The following is a 17,028-nucleotide window of genomic DNA, read 5'->3' on the forward strand; positions in this document are numbered from 1 at the left end:
GGACATGAGGGAGGGCTGGGGGAAGAGGGGAGGAGGAGGAAAAGGGAGTGGCCAGGAAAATGTGTGCAGTTGAGAGCAGACCACTTATTCAAAAATTTTGGCATTCAAAGGAAGGCGAGACTAAAAAAATAACTTGCGGGGACAGAAAAGTCTTGCAACACTGCTCCCACCCTTCCCCCTCAAACAGGTAAGACTTGGATGCTAGCAGGCAAGAGAAAAGGCATCGGTGCAGAGGAAGGGCAGAACATGTTTGGGGGAGACGGGATCATTGCCTAAGTAAATACAAGACTTGGTCCACATTTCCGAAGAGCCGAGAGAAACCTATTTAACAAACAGGGCCAAGCGGTTAAAAGGTGACAAAGCGTCCGAGTGATTGGTTCTGACCGTGGGCGTTGGAAAATGTGGGAGCCAGAAAAGGGGCCGCGTGGGAGACAGAGGTGTTATCAGCGGAGGCTTCTTGGAGGAGGTGGCCGGTGACCTAAATCTGGAAGGACCGGCGGAGAGGAGAGGAGGTCCAGGCATTCTGGCCGCGAACTGGACGCAGCACTCCTCCGCCCAGAGGCTTCGGCCCCTCCCCGGCTCCCCTTTTCTCCCGGCGCCTCCCTCGGCCCGCAAGCCCGGCTCAGGTTCCCAGCACTGACGTCAGCGGGCGATGACCTCAGCGCAGGGGAGGCGGCGGGGGCGGAGGCGGGGGCGGGGGCGGGGGCTAGAGGCCTCGCGGCCCCGGGAGCGCGCGGGGCGGGGCCAGGCGGGCGTCAGGCCACGCCCCCATCCGCTGGCAGTAGCCAATGGGCGCTGGCGCGGGCTCCCCCGCCTCTCGGAATAGTATGAAAGGCGCGTCCCGGGTAAAGTCCCCGCAGAGCCCGAGCAGCGGCCGAGCGCCCAGAGGAAGCTTGAGAAGCGGCACGTCCCACCGGACACTTCCCTCTCGCTGCTCCCCGCCGCTGCCACCGCCTCCTGAGCCGAGCAAGACATGAGCCAGGCCCGCTGGACCGGGAAGAGAACAGACATGCTTCCGGAGATCGCCGCCGCCGTGGGCTTCCTCTCCAGCCTCCTGAGGACCCGGGGCTGCGTGAGCGAGCAGAGACTAAAGGTTTTCAGCGGCGCTCTCCAGGAGGCACTAACAGGTGAGCACACGCCGAGGATCCTGGCGTCCGTCGACCCCTGCCGCTGGGGCTCGGCTCCCCTTCCTGCCTTGGTCGTTTTCCTCTGCTCCCAGAGCAGGGTTCCGCTCACGAGCAGCTCCGGGACTCGGTTTCCTCCAGCTCCCGGCGCAACCCGCAGTCCCCGCAGTCCTCTGGGTCTGCGCTCGGGTCTCGGTCCGTGTCCGCTCCGGTCGGGCGCGTTCGAAGGCGCAGACCCTGGCCCTGGAGTGTGAGCCGAGTCGCGGCTTTTGCCCCGGGAGAGGAGGCACCTGCGGGCCTGAGCGCGAGCTCGTTGCCCTTACTGAGACTCTCCAGGGCGCCACGGACGACCCAGCCTGGCCAGCCAAGGGGTCATTATGGGAGAAGAAGGCGCCATTGAGCCTTAACAACTTGGGAGTCTCGGCCGTGGTTCTTCCGGCAGTGCGGCGCTGCGCTGTGCCCCGGCCGATCGTTGATTCGTTCGAAGTTGGAATCCCGGCCCCCTTTGTATGCTTGGCCCCCCTTAGCCATCTGCCACCCATTATGGTCCCGAGAAAGCCTTGTAGGTCGTAACTGCGCTCTGCTGGCTTGTGTGTTGGGGGCGGGGGCGGTGTGAAACGGGAGGTGGACAAGAGATAAGCAGCCGCTGCCAGACTTATCTCCCAGCGGTTTTCCAGCCGGTTGGCCGACCGTGTTGGGCAGCGATAGCCATCTCCAAACGTGCCCACACAGATCCTGCCTTCTGTGGAGCAACATATGTTTCATCAAAACCAACCCGATTTCGACTCCCTTAGCCGCTGCTCAGGGGCTCTGGCTTTTGAAGGAGGCAGAGGGAACCTCTAGGGCCCAGGGTGGGGGACACAATGAGTCGCTATGGATCTGACAATGGTGGCAGCCTTCCTGGCCTCCAACTTCAGCCAGTAGGTCTCCAGAGGCCCTGTCTGGACATGCCCTCCCCAGTCTCACCCCTCCTCCTTAAACTGGGGTGTGCTAAAAGCACTGGCTACTTGGGACTGCCTCAGAGCTATGGGACTCCCTCCCAACACACAGACACATCCTCCTCCTAGTGGGGGGGGGGGGGGTTCCAGATTCCATACAATTATCTCTGCTACAGCGACAGGAGGGTCTCAGGAAGGTCCTGGAACTCATGAGAAACTACATTGCTTACTTAAAATCTCTGGGTTCCTGCCTCTCCTCCTGTCCCTTCATCCCCTTCCCCCACAGCCCAGCTGCTCTAACCAGGGCATCTCCCTCTTGTTCCGTCTCCACAGAGCACTACAAACACCACTGGTTTCCTGAGAAGCCGTCCAAGGGCTCCGGCTACCGCTGCATCCGAATCAACCACAAGATGGACCCCATCATCAGCAAGGTGGCCAGCCAGATCGGACTCAGCCAGCCCCAGCTGCACCAGCTGCTGCCCAGTGAGCTGACCCTGTGGGTGGACCCCTACGAGGTGTCCTACCGCATTGGGGAGGATGGCTCCATCTGCGTCCTGTACGAGGAGGCCCCGGTGGCAGCCTCCTATGGGCTCCTCACCTGCAAGAACCAAATGATGCTGGGCCGGAGCAGCCCCTCGAAGAACTACGTGATGGCGGTCTCCAGTTAGATCCCCCGCCAGCCCCACTAGGCACTCTACTGTACTCATTCTGTCGTGACAACAGGCCGCTGCATACCTCAACCTGGGGAACTGTATTTTAAATGAAGAGCTATTTATATATATATATATATATTATTTTTTTTAAGAAAAGGGGAGAAAAAAAAAACCAAAAGATTTTTTTTTTAAAGAAAAATCCTTAAAGGGAGCTGCTTGGAAGTGGCCTCCCCAGGTGCCTTCGGAGAGAACTGTTGTGCGCTTGAGTCCGGGAACCAGCGTGTCTGCCTACGGGAGGGGGGAGTACGGAAGGGGGGGGGGGGCTCTGGCTTGAGGTGAGGTGGGAGAAGCTTGGCTGGCACCCCAAGAAGATGGGGGAGGGAGCAAGCAAGGTTAGCAACTGTGAAAGAGAGGTCAGGATCTGCCTTGCGGGGAGAAAGAGGGGCTGAGCTCAAACCTCTCCCTCTCCGGAACGGGACACCTGTATCCCCTGGCCCCTCTCTTACTCAGGGGCATTCAAGCCTAGACTTAAGTTATACTATGTTGCCTAATCGTCTTTCATGTTTCTGATGAGATCCAGGGCAGAGAGGGAAAAGTCCTCTCCTGATTGCTTCTGCCCTAAGCAGCTTTTCTTGAAATCATGACTTGTTTCTGATTCTATGCTCAGGGGCCTGGTAGATGTTGCTTCCCAGCCAGGAAACAAAAGCTTTTTGTTTTGTGGGGGTCGGGGGAGTAAGGCAGGAGTTAGAGGTGATCGGGGTTGGGGCTGCAGGGAACTCTGCACGAAACCTTTGCTTTGCTGTGTGCTGCTCTGTGTGTGAGTATACGTGGTGATGAAGTTGGGGGTGACTTGCAATGGAATTTTGGGACCCAAAGAGTATCCACTGGGGATGTGTTTTTTTGTTTTGTTTTTGTTTGTTTTTTGGGGTTTTTTGGCCAAAACCCTTCTTTCTGGAATCACAGGAACGTCCTGATGCTGCTGCTGCCGCCACTATCCCTTCAAGAGTTGGCTCAAAAGCTACAGGGAACTCTAGGTTCTTTACTACTGCCTTCTTTTTAAAAGCACAACACTCCTCCCTGACTCTCCCGTTCTTCTCCCCTTCTGGTTGGGTCATGGAGCTACCCAGTTTTCCAGAACAAGAGCTCTCGACTCATTGTGCAATATGGCCTCCTGGGTCCCAGGAGAGTCTGAAGGAGCCCCAGCTCTCAGAACCTCCTGGTGCCCTGGAGGGCTTCGGGAACTATCCCTCCGTCCTCGGGACTCTGGCTGGCTGGTCGGCCTCGCAGGTATTCCTTGGCTGAATGGGAGAACTCCCCGAGTTCTGCAGGACTACTTGGTATTCTTGTAGGGCTGACACTAAAAGCCAAAATCCTGGGCATTATTTCCTCCTTGGTGCTCAGAGCACCTGTGGGGAAGTTGCTGTCTCTCAGTACAACCCAGATTTGTCTGTAGACTTGTGCAATATTTACCGTGCTGGGTCGGAGCCAGTGGAAATCTATACTGGGAAGAAATCGCCTTCCTTCGGTTTTTCAGTGACATTAGTGAGGGGGTCCTCCGAAGGCTCTGATTTTCCTAATCTCAAAATCACTTTAGAAGGACGTAGCTAGAGCGTCCAGTCTACCTGGCTACCCTCCTGTCCAGCCCACCAGGCTGTCGCCCCTTAGTGAGGAAACTTTCTTCCCTGCCCGAGGGTCCCCCACTCCACAACCAGTCCCCTTCCCTGAATTTCTTAACCACTCACTTCTGATTCAAAGGTGCTAATTTACCAAACACTGTCCCTACCCAGTCCTGCCAGTCCTGCCTCCTTTTCAACTCTAGACTCCAAGCTGCCTTCCCAGACCCTGCTTCCAGCCTTTATTGCTTTAAAGCTAACTTCAGACCCACAGACCCAAGAACTCATTTTCTGGCCTGTGGGTTGAGACAAAGCTGTGAATCACTGGACGTGGCATTGTTGCATCCTGTCTGCAAACAGATCCCTGCCTTTTTAAAAAAGAAGCAGCCTCATGGTCTCCTGCTTAATCTTTCCTCTCTTCTCTCTCTCTCTCTCTTTCTTCTTCTTATTTTTTTTTTTTTAATGTTCACTTTAAAAAACAGCAAAACACCCAGAGCTGGACTGTTGAGCAGGCCTGTCTCTCCTATTAAGTAAAAAGAAATAATAGTAGCACGTTGGTAAGCTGTTCTGACAGAAAAGACAAAGGTTACTAATTGTATAATAGTGTTTTTATATGGAAGGATGTACAGCTTTATGGACAAATGTACGCGCTTTTTTCTTTTTTTTTTGGTTACTTTAATAAAAATGTAGCAGATGAAGCCGTGTGGTGTAGAGAAGCCAACATCCTCAACTCACTAAGCGTTTTCTTCAGATGCAAATCCTTTCCTCGGTGTCTCATGGTATTTCTCTTCAGTTACACTCAGAAGACCTATAGCAGGTGGCTGGTGTAAAAGAAAAATCTCGTTATGTGACAGAGAGCCAAGAAGTATTCCTTACCTCATTCCTTAGTGCGCGTTCTCACTTCCCCGTGAAAATGCTGGACGGGACGGGGTTCTAGACTGAGCACTCTTTAGCCAGGTCTCACGCATCCTGCCCTCCCTAGGCCTCAGCTGTGTTCCCTTGTTTGTTTGTTCAGCAAGCATGTACCGTCAGTCAGTGCGAGGCATTGAACACAGGACCAATGATTAAGGCTCACAGCCTGAGTCTCAGACTGAGATGGTGAGAAGGGGGCATGGAACCCCTTGCCAGGCCGGGGCAGAATTGTTGGAAAGTTCCCGGCACAGGCTCTCTTGTCATCTCTGGGACTGCCATTTGGTACCCACCATTTTTTTTTTTTTTAAGTTTATTTTTGAGAGAGAGACAGAGTGCGAGCAGGGGAGGGGTAGAGAGAGGGAGACACAGAATCCGAAGCAGGCTCCAGACTCTGAGCTGTCAGCCCAGAGCCCGACGCGGGGCTCCACCTCACCAGCCGCGAGATCATGACTTGAGCCCAAATCAAGAAATCGGACATTTGACGAAGCCACCCAGGTGCCCCAGGACCCACCGTTCATATTAGACAAGAGCAGTTGGGCCTCAGGATCTGGGCCCTGGAACTGAATGTATAATGGACAGCCAAGGCTACCAGTCAGCTAAAGAGCAGCTAAGATTTGACAGCAAAGATTGCTCAACAGCAAAGATTTGAGAGCCAAAGGTTACCAATTTATTACTCCCTTTGTATGGATAGGATATATGAGAGGAAATAAGAACAGTCTTTATCATCCCCGACTCTTGGGTTCGGTCCATGAGGTTTTGACACAGGCTTCCGCACCCCACCCCCCACCTGCTGTCTCAGCAATTTCCGCTGAGGTCACAAGTACATCACTGACCTGGGCTAGTTTTCTTCTTGGCCAGAGGTGGGCTGCACTTAAACCACATTCTAAACACATTGATTCGTGAACAGAACCACCCCTCGCCAATGTACACGCTTCATTTCATGCCTCCATGACCCTCATGAACAAACATGCGGTTTGACCTGGGCGTCCTAGGTGGTCGGTAGGCCAGAGAGGCTGCGTGTGGTGCGTTTGGGAGGATAGCGGAGGCCGGAAATGGGGCTGCGGGAAGCCGGCTCATCTGTATCACAAACAGAATTAGTTACAGGGACACTTGTGTCAAGAGGTCATTTGAAGGAATGGCCCCGTTTTCACTTGTAGCTTCTAGCACAAATGTCCTAGGCACTCATTTGTAAGGACCCGCCTTTTGGGATGTAAGGATGGAGTTAGGGTTGAATTTTTGCCCTTCCTGGTCTGCTATTCTTACCAGCACCTACCTTCTTATTTCCTAAGAGGCTCCACTCATTGGTTTTCATATTGTTTAGTAAAAAGCCTGAAAGGGAGGGTTATCGGAGGCCAAGGGGCCATCATCACCCACCTCTGTCTCCGAGCGGGGGAGACGGCCGCATAGCAGATTGATTTGGGGATTGTTCTCGGCTCCTGGTAGAAAAACAGTCCCTCAATTTACATGGGAGTGTTCTGTGTTGCTTACTTTAGATCTGGCCAATTTCAGTAGTGGTGGGGACTACCCCTTGGCCAGCTGGGGATACAGGGGCTGTAGGCAGGAACAGTTTGAGTAGCAGCTGGTGGTTTTCACGTGTCCCGGGACCGGGCACTGGGTGGTTGGTCCATCCTGCTCCCAGCTTCCCCACTTGGTACACTGCGCCAGCCGGGGAGACCTGGGCTCCGTCAGCTATTTCTGGATGATAACACGCTGTCCAGAGAGTGTAGACGTGGCCTGGGAGCTACAGATTAAGAGCCCATCCCTGTTCCTGATAAGGAGGTTTGGGTGGGGGAGACCTTGATGTTTCAACCAGCAAGCCCAGGGGGAAGAAACGCTCCTCTGTGAGTCTGACATCGGCCCCATAGTGGCCTTCCGGGAGCACAGATAGCGAGGACTCCTGGCTTCCAGGCCAGTACTGGCACTGAGGCCCAGCAGAGCAGGATGCAGTAGAAGTTCTGGGCTGGGAGGGAGAATATATGGGTTGTAGCCCAGGTCCTTCCTAACCAGCTGTGGGAATTTGGCCAAGCCCCTCAATTTTCCTGTCTCAGAAATGAGAGAGTTGCATGAAATGACCTCTGTTCCTTTCTTCAGCTTTTGATTCTAAATCATCTCCATTATCCTGGCAGTCACTGGAGGGCAAATTAGGACAATTATTATCATTATCTTCAATTAGTTGAACTGGAAGGTCATTTGGGTTGGGAAGTGAAGTAAATAGTCTTCCCTTGCTTGAGTCCGACTCCTGCTGGGTAAAGTTTCCATTTCCAAGCCCAGTGGGGCAGGGCTGCAAACGGGTTAGCAGCTCAGGCAGGCCCCGGAGTTAGGCTGCCCGGGGGGTCTGATCTCCTCTCTCCCACCTACTTCCTGTGTGCACTCTGGAACAAGTTACTTCAACCAGGCCTCATTTCCCCATTTGTAAAATAGGACTAAGAATACAACCCATCTTGGAGCACCTGCGTGGCGCACTCAGTTAAGCTCTGACTCTTGATTTCAGCTCAGGTCAGGATCTCATGGTTTGTGAGATCACGCCCCGAACTGGGCTCTGCAGCTGACAGCATGGAGCCTGCTCGGGATTCATTCTCTCAATCTCTCTCTCTCTCTCTCTCTCGCACAATAAATAAATTAATTAAAAAAAAAAGAGTAGAGGGGCGCCTGGGTGGCGCAGTCGGTTAGGCGTCCGACTTCAGCCAGGTCACGATCTCGCGGTCCGTGAGTTCGAGCCCCGCGTCGGGCTCTGGGCTGATGGCTCAGAGCCTGGAGCCTGTTTCCGATTCTGTGTCTCCCTCTCTCTCTGCCCCTCCGCCGTTCATGCTCTGTCTCTCTCTGTCCCAAAAAAAATAAATTAAAAAAAAACAAAAAAACAAAAAAAAAGTTGATAAAAAAAAAGAGTAGAACCCACCTGAAAATGTTAAGGAGGTTGAAATGAGATCTAAACCACTTGGCATAGCGCTTTGCATATTTAAGTATGCAACAAATGAAAATTGTACTTTTAAGTAGAAGGTAATCTGAATTGGTCCTGAGCTGAATAAGGACACTGACATTCTGGTAACTGGGAGGAAACCATTATTTAAGTATTAGTCCCACTAGTGCCTCCGAGAATGGCCGCAGCGAAGAACATCCAAGCAGCCTTCGGCCTCCCCATTGAAAGATGATTTTCAATCCTTTGCTTGAAAGTCTTTACAGTCCAGGGGCACCTGGCTGGCTCAGTCAGTAGAGCATGTGACTCTTGATCTCAGAGTCATGAGTTCAAGCCCCGTGTTGGGTGTGGAGCCTACTCAAAATCAAATCAAAACAAAACCAAGAAAAATTCTTCACAGTCCAAAGAGCCCTTCCCGGCATCACCTAGCCTGTAGTAGGTACTCTGTAGGCACCTGCAGAATGAATGAATGCACTCATGTCTGATCTTGGCCGTTCTGGCTGAAATGTACCATGTGCCCGCCAGACATCCGATCTCATTGGCGGGAGGGGAGCTTTGACCTCTTGGCTCCATGGTCTGCTTGTAAATTAATACCAAACTGGGCTATGTGCCCATTCACAGGCAGAGTGGGTGGGGGACAGATTTTCCAATAACAACCTTGCTTACCTCCTTCCTGCCCACCTGTGGAATCATGCGGAATCACGTTCTCCCTTCCAGGAAGAGAGAGAAACGGGGAAGCTGGGAAGGGCAAGCCTGGTGAGTTCTGGAGAGTTCGGGCTTTTTCTCTGCACCACTTCTTTGCAGAGCTGGTATGAAAAACATTTGAACTCAGTTTAAGAGGCTACCAGGGCCCTGGATAATGATCTTGTACAAACAAGCCTTGCCCAGATGTGTTGCCTGTCCTTTCCCCGGCTTCGAGGGGGGCCCCGTTCCCTGGGTGCCCACCGGCTCCAAGTCATTTTGCTCCCAGCTGAAGTGGGTCTACTAGTCCCCACCCCTGTTCCCATAAGCAAGGGCAGGCCTTATTCACCCCTTGTCCAGCAGACCCGACAGGCTTCCCGGGGCACATCAGATAAGAGGAGGTTATAGCCGGGCAGGTTGGGGCTCCTTTATTTACCAGCACCAGCAGGGAGGGGCCGTTTAGAGTTCGGTGAGTACCAGAGGAGCCAAGGTAGGGCCAGGCTGTCAGTGAAGAAGGACAGCCACACAGAGGCTGTGGTGAACTTGGGGAGTGAGCTCAGGCTTTGTCTGAAAAAGACCCTGTTCCTTAGTGCCAGTTCACTGTCCTCCTGGGAGACCAGTGATATCAGATACTGTGATTTTTTCAAGAGAAACCTGAAATATAGACTTTTATTTCACATCTCCCTAAATTCTAACGACGGCCACTAATTTTTTTTTAAGGGGTAAACTGCTTTTAAGTACTTATTTGCATAGGCTTCCAGTTTGTGACTTATGACGCGCCTTGGACCACCTGGAAATGGGGGTGTAGGGTTTTCTGACCCCACCCCCATACTCGGAGTGAGGCTCTGCATTGAGGACATCGATGGCACACTGTCACCACGGTTGGGATCTCTCGAAGGCACATCCCAGTATGTTCTCGACAGGACAGCGAGCACGCTTGGGGCCTGTGCTTCCCCTCCAAGGATTATACTAGAGGCAACTTGCCCACCCTCAACCGGTGCCCATTAACTCATGCCTGGGACTGCAGCCTCTGGGCCTTTGCTCAATGCTCTGCCCCCTCCCGCCTACCCACTTTTGTCTGGTTAACTCTGGTCTCTCAAGATTCAGACCTCTTCCAGCTTTGCAGTGACACTGTTCCTTCCCATGTTACTCAGTCTTTTCTTCTGTCCTAGTCCTCATAACCCCGATTTTTTTTTTTTTTTACACAAGGATTTTGTTTTTAAGTTTATTTTGAGAGTGAGGGCAGGGAGAGAATCCCAATCAGGCTCTGCACTGTCAGCACAGAGCCCGACGCAGGGCTCAAACCCACAAACCATGAGATCATGATGGGAGCTGAAATCAAGAGTCAGATGCTCAACTCACTGAGTCGCCCAGGCACCCATCCTTATAACGCTGAATTTACAGTAGAATGTAAGCCAGGGACTTTACCTGAGCAGTGTTTGGTGTTGAATAGGTGTTAGTGAATATTGGCCGAACAGATGGGTCTCGAAGTTGCCAAGAGTAGAGGCCAATAGATGAAAGGAATTTAGGTAAGCAGTAGAAGAAAAAAAAAATCAAGTTCATTCAGGGTTTGCCAGTGAGGGGTCCCAGCTCAGAAGAGCTAACCTGTGACTGCACCTTTTTTTTTTTTCTTTCTAAAGCTACTTATTTATTTTGAGAGAGAGAGAGAGAGAGAGAGAGAGAGAACAAGCAGGGGAAGGGCAGAGAGAAAGGGAGCTGTCAGTGCGGAGCCTGACGGAGCCCGACACGGACTCGAACCCACAACCCGTGAGCTCATGACCCATGAGATCATGACCTCAGCCAAAATCAAGAGTCTGACGTTTAACTGACTGAGCCACCCAGGTGCCTCTGTGATTGCACCTTCTTAAGAAAACAGTCCTTTGAATCTTACAGGCTCTTAGGTCTTTAAGCACCTGCTATTGAAACATAAATGTTACTTACAGAGGGGTGGACACATTTTAAATCATAATGTGGGGGAACCTTAGTTATCAATTAACTCCCTAAATGGGTTTACCCAGACGGTAATCACACCTGGAGAGAAGGCTGGGCTGAGTGTGCGGAAGGAATTCTGACCAAGGTAGCTGGAGAGAGAAAATAGACTCTCTGTGATCCTGTCCACAGAAATCCTTCCCAATGTCTACTCTGGAGGTCAGCGGCCTGGTGGTAGAAACACCCACGGGCTTAGGAGTTGGGAAGTAGGAGCCCCAGCTTCGGGTCTGACAATAACTAGTACCTAGTACCTAGACTAGTCCCTCCTCCCTCCTGAGCCTCAGTTTTCTCATCCGTAAAATGAGTCACTTGTGCTAAATCACCTCTCACCATTCTATTTCCATTTCCATACAGGACAGGGGAAATCCCTGATTCTTCTTTTCCATTTAGGCCAGTGCCTAGCCCTGGTCCTGCTCCATCATATGGAAATAACACACAACAGCCTTCTATCTGCCTCCCTACCCCGGCTGGCCGCCAGCAGCCTGGGCAACTACAAACTTCGTTTCCATCAGGCCATTCCTTTCCTGCTGCCTCTCCTGGCCATTCTGAATGTCTAAGATGGGAATACAAGGCGCTCCCGAACTTTCCAACCCCAGACTCCCTGTGCAATGGCCTCACCGTGCCAGGATACCCCACCTTCACAACTCTCTCCTGTTCACTTTTCCTTGCCGCCATGACCACATCTGCAAGACTCCCTACTCCGCCGATTACCATGGCCCCAAACCCCTTGTCAAAGTATTTTGACATGCTTCCTTCTAGGACACGAGCACCTACTGGGTGCCGAACACCAGTGTGGCCAGGCACTCTGCCTCTCTCGCACACACAGCCTCTCTCGCACGATCTCCATGAGCACACTCTGAGAGATGGTCACCTCAAGCTCGTAGATGAAGGAAGCAAAGCACCAGTGACTGGAGGGGGAGGTGGTGGAAACAGATTTAAAATCTGGATGTGTCTGTCTCCAGAGTCCACGCTTTTTCCTTCCCCTGTTGCCTCCTCAGGATGCCTTCCCTAAATAATTCCACTTGCGTTCTTTAAAAACATTCTGACCTCAAGGCTTTTCAATGTTTGTACATATGGTTTAAAACTGCTTACCCCCTCATACGACATGCCTTATTCCAGCGCCTCTTAAATGATGTATACACATCATTTATCACTGTTTACGTGTTCATAACAAACACAGTCAGCACATCTTCACGTGTCACTTTTGGTCGATGTCTGGAGGCTCTGCAAGCTCGCGTCCCCTCTCCCACGATTACCACACACGCCTCCACAGAAGGATCCCTTGCCTTCTGTTTTTTACACCCTCGTGTGCTGCCCACGACTTGGCGTGCGACAGTCTGATGCGAGTATGCTGGCTGTTGAATGAAAAGCTATGGTTGAGTAACTGTGGTGTACCCGCAAGAGGCTGTGGGGCAAGTGCCCTCCTCTCCTGGCCCCCTTCCAATCTTCCCACTCCAGACCCAGAAAGGAAAGTGCCCTATCGGGGGGTTTCCTAAGAGGCGGTGAGGGAGCCCTGTGGGCTGCTGCTGGTACATACATACAAAGTTTCCAGCACATGGTTTATGCACCCCCAGACATGCTCTTGGGCGGATGCTGATGGTAGGGTGTCATTGACTCTCCTCAGTCAAGTCTGTTCCACCCAGAACCACAACCACTTGAAGTACTAAACGACAAGTAAGCAGATGTGGATGTAGATCTAGATAAATAAGTTTGGAAATAAATGGAGACTTCTCTTCGGAATAGACTTTGACATAACATGGGCGGCTACCTTGGTTAAGGATTCTGTCTTCACTCCTGGACATTGGGTTTAAATTTACATCGTCTAGGGGCGCCTGGGCGGCTCAGTCGGTTAAGCATCGGGTTCTTGATCTTGGCTCAGGTCATGATCTCCTGGTTTGTGAGATCGCCGTGAGATCTGACAGCGCAGAGCCTGCTTGGGATTCTGTCTCTCCCTCTCTCTGTCTGCCCCTGCCCCGCGCACAGGTGCAAGCTCTCTCTCTTGCTCTCTCTCAAAATAAATAAATAAACTTAAGTAAGTAAATAAATTAGCAAGTTTACTTGCTCCAAAGAGGATCAGACTCTCTGGCTGAGAATGAGGAGGGCCACAGAAGGGAGGAGAGGGGCAGAGGGAAAGCCCTCTGAGCAGTCTTTTCTTTACGGGTATTTGTGCCCTTGTGCTAAGAAAGCTGGCACAGGAAGGGATGATCCCTTTACTGGAGGCCCGGAGGGAGGGTGCCAGGGATGGTGCATTTGAGCAACTCAGCGACTAGGTCTCGGCAGCTGGCGGGGGGCCAAGAGAAATGCGATTAAGCCCCGGGCGCCCACCCACCAGCCTAATTCCTCCTGCAAACCCTTTCTTCTTTCCTGCGGAGGTCCCCTTGCCAGCTGCCCTCTCCTCCAGGTGTTTCCTGTGCGCTCTTTGTTTGCTGGCTGGGTGGCTGCAGGCGGGAGAGGAGTCTGTTTTGGCCTCCCGTTAGCCAATGGCAGCCGGCCTGGGGGGGGCCCGGGCGCTCCTGTATCTGGGGAGAACCGACCGCAAGCGGCAGCTTCCTCCCAACACCTGCCTTTCTGAGAGTCTGTAAACAGTGACAGGCCCAGGAAGGCTTCCTCGGCGGAGCAGGGCAGGGACTTCTGTTGGGTCAGAACAAAGGGGGTCATTGCACAAATGAAATGTCCAGAAGCTCTCCACCCCAGAGGACGGGTCAAGGCTTACAATGTGGGTCACCCCAGGAACCTCAGGGCAAAGGCCCCGTTGCCCTGGACTCTAATTCCTACAGGTAAGGGGCAGAGTTGAGCTCAAACCCAGGACTGGCTGAATAAACCGAGGAGAAACAACAAGAAAAATGAAGGCAAAACTGGACCCAGGACTTCTAATTCTTCCTGTCACCCAGTGACACCCAGGCCACCAGTGTCCTGGTCTTCTGGATTCGAGGGACTTCTACACCAAGCCCCAGTTCACAGTGCAGATAGTCAAAAAATATTCTTATATTTTTTGGAGTGGAATCTCACTCCTACACATTTTTTTTTTTTAATGTTTATTCATTTTTGAGAGAGAGAGACAGAGCATGAGCAGGGGAGGGGCGGAGAGAGAGGAAGACACAGAATCCAAAGCAGGCTGCAGGCTCCGAGCCATCAGCACAGAGCCTGACATGAGGCTCGAACCCATGAGATCATAACCTGAGCAGAAGGGGGACGCTTAACCGGCAGAGCTCCCAGGCGCCCCATGTTTATGTATCGCATTTCAAATGGAACATAAGGCCCTAGAGATCACCTGTGATATTGCTCACCATCTCCCAGAGCATCTGGAGGTGCCTGGGTATGAATTTGACAGCAAGAGAGCTGGGGGACCAGGTAGTGTAGGCTAGACGCGCCAGCGACCAACCCCTCCTCTGCCTTTTGTGTCTTTCCCGTTGGAGAGCTCTCGATCCAGTAGAGACAGACCAGCCAAATGCATTGCTTCACCCCTGCTGCAAAACACAGGAACTCCTTGTATCCATTGTGACCCACTTCCTCTCTCACCCGGCCCTGTCAGGGCGGAGGCCCAGGCCCCAGTGGCTTCTCTTGTTTGCACAAAAGGAAAATCATCTACCTGTCATCGTCACTGCTTGACCGACAGACTTCTCCCATGTCACCTCCCGGGGGTGGAGGGGAACGGAACACTGACGGTGTTGTGGGGTGAGATTCAAAGACACAAGGGCGGAACAGGATGTAGGAGCGCTTGTTAGAATTGTAGTGCTATCTGAATGTGGGGGATTAAAGTGGATCAATCGCGGCCTTGGAGTCCAGGGTCTGAAGTCTAGCACAGGGCCAGCTGCACACGACACCTTGCAAGACCTTTTTTCTGGTCCAGTTTTCTGTCTGCCCTTTTATGCCCGGAGATGGATACTTGTGAGGAGCACCGGGTTGGGGGAAGGCAGAGATGAGGATATAGGGTTTTTGGCCTCAGGGCGTTGCCAGTCCAAAGGAGGTGATGGGATAATTGCACCTGAGAGAACAGAAAATACTGACGGCATGGATTAAATACAAACAAATGGAAATTACACAGAAGGATACATTACACATAGGTTAGTGCCCAGATGGTTGTTAGACAAATGGAAGTGATCAAAGATGGGTGAGGTTAGTTTGAGCAAGGGTTGGGAAAGAGAGATGTTTTGAGAAATGTCTTTACTATCTTATGCCAGAGAGAAAAAACCCAGACCAGCTGAGCAGAGTCACCTTGGCCAACACAAACAACAGGAGGTCAGGTGGGTGGATGGAAGAGAGGGCATGAAGCCAGGTAGGAGGGGAGTCCAGAGCTCTGCTCTCTACCTCCTGCCCCCCAACCCAGCCCCCTAGCACCACCAGCTCAGCCTTTCTGCAGAAAATGCAACTTGGGGGTGGGGGGCGTCAGGTTAGCCCAGAGGCAAGCCTATGGCCTTGGAATCATAACTTTGCATATGCTACACCTTTTTTATTGTTTTAAGACACAAGGGAGGGGCACCTGGGTGGCTCAGTCGGTTAAGTGTCCAACTTCAGCTCAGGTAATGATCTCGAGGTCCGTGAGTTCGAGCTCTGCATCGGGCTCTGTGCTGACAGCGCAGAGCCTGGAGCCTGCTTCGGATTCTGTGTCTCCCTCTCTCTCTGGCCCTCCCCCACTCATGCTCTATCTCTCTCTCTCTCTGTCAAAAATAAATAAACATTAAAAAAATTAAAAAAAAAAAAAAGACACAGGGGATCTTCCCTTTTATTCTGTATTTATTGAGATCTCTTAGCCCCTTAACCTAGAGTTCCCAATCAGGCTGGGCTGAAATTGGAAGGCAGAGAGAGAAGGGAGACAATAATCGGAGATTCAGGAGACTGGTGGGGGGAGAGGGGAGGGGAAGCAGGGGGAACCTCCAACCTTATTGCGTAAAAAAAGATCTTTCCCTGCCTTAGACCTTTCTGCTTTCAGTTGCCTCACAGAAGAATAGATATGAAGTACTTCGAAAACGTTCAAAGTGCCAAGCCCACTCTACCTCTTGGGGGGCATGGGTGTGGGGACATGCAGAGTAAAGCCTCATAGATGCCCAGCCTCTTCTGTTTGTAGAGCGTGGGCTTGCATATCTGCTTATTCTCCACAGTGTTGGAGGCAGGGGCAGCCGGGCCAGTCCCTTTACCCCCAGTTGACGGAGAGGAAACTGGGATTCCGTCAGCCCAGAATTACCCACCAACCAGAGGGTGAGCTGAGACCAGAGCCGGGTCCCCTGATTCCTGGTCCACTCCTCTCCACTAGCCTCTGACGTTTGAAGGCACGTGTGGATTATTTTGATGGGATCCCATTCTAGAACAACTCAAACTTGATCATCAATGGCCGAGGACCCAGATCCCCCTGTTCTCCACCTCTCTCCAAAGCCTTGGGTTTTCCTTTTAACTCTGTTTCTGAAGAGTCGAAACAATGCCCAGGAGGGGGATTTGGCCTAATGAAAGCCTCAAAGTGCACAGCCCCAAACTACCATGGCAGAGCATTGCTGCCCCAAAGTGACGTCTCCCTTCCCAGGGCCCCTGGTTCCGCACAGAATGGGCCAGAAGCTGAGGAGGAGCATGGGGGCAGAGCCTCCCCGAAGGAGGACAGATGGGCAGGCTGGCCCCAGCGCCAGGGCTTTGAACAACCTTTTTGTTTTCCAGCCAAACATCCAGTCTCAGTCCCCCCCACCTCCCGCTCCCCTGGCAGCCCCCGCCCCATCCCCCCCCCCCCCACCAACTTGTGTATTTGGGCTGGAGCTGATGTGCTCTGGAGGGAGGAGGGCTGTTCTTTATGACTGGGAGCCGATGAAAGAAGGCTGGCAACTGTTGCCATCTGTCTCGTGGGGACGTCACCAGGGAGGTTCTCGCCCATTCACTCCTTCACGCACCACTGGGCTTGGGCCTTTTGTTTGGTTGGCTGGCGGTGGGGGGGCTTCTGCTGGGCAGTGAAGGGAGGCAGCGGGGGAGAGAAGCAGCTTCTTTGTGTCTGGACCAAACTTTCAGTGACTCACTAAGATAATTTGCATGAGGACTATGCCCAAGCCCCAAACCACTCAAGTGATCGACAGCCTCCAGCCTGCTCCCCCTGCCACACCCCTCCCCCCCCCCCATTTTCTGCCTACAGTTCCCCAGGGTGGGAGGGAGTGGCCCCAGCTCCTCTGCAGGGATGAGGAGCTCGAAAAGCCATTGGGGTCCTCTCTCTCCACTCTCTGTCCCCAACCC

General features: G+C 52.5%; 1 protein-coding gene and 1 long non-coding RNA gene across 2 annotated transcripts; one reads left to right on the forward strand and one right to left on the reverse strand.

The window, feature by feature from the left end:
- The first annotated feature begins 838 nt into the window (after positions 1–838).
- Positions 839–5,026, forward strand: BTG2 (BTG anti-proliferation factor 2). Its single transcript, XM_003999473.6, has 2 exons — positions 839–1,127; positions 2,396–5,026. Exons 1-2 carry the CDS (start codon positions 974–976, stop codon positions 2,728–2,730), a joined length of 489 nt encoding a protein of 162 aa, XP_003999522.2. The 5' UTR covers positions 839–973; the 3' UTR covers positions 2,731–5,026.
- LOC109495708 lies at positions 4,143–13,690 on the reverse strand. Its single transcript, XR_002739128.2, has 3 exons — positions 13,154–13,690; positions 8,821–8,960; positions 4,143–5,149 (listed from the first exon to the last, which is right to left on the reverse strand). It is a non-coding gene; the product is annotated as an uncharacterized LOC109495708 (long non-coding RNA).
- Positions 13,691–17,028: the final 3,338 nt, after the last annotated feature.

Source organism: Felis catus, chromosome F1, assembly GCF_018350175.1.
Source record: "Felis catus isolate Fca126 chromosome F1, F.catus_Fca126_mat1.0, whole genome shotgun sequence".
NCBI lineage: Eukaryota > Metazoa > Chordata > Mammalia > Carnivora > Felidae > Felis > Felis catus.

Bases quoted from the DNA above. Each gene is read 5' to 3' on its own strand.
- BTG2 (XM_003999473.6), top strand. From the start codon at position 974: ATGAGCCAGGCCCGCTGGACCGGGAAGAGAACAGACATGCTTCCGGAG. The intron at 1,128-2,395 runs GTGAGCACACGC...CCGTCTCCACAG, and splicing joins TCTCCAGGAGGCACTAACAG to AGCACTACAAACACCACTGG.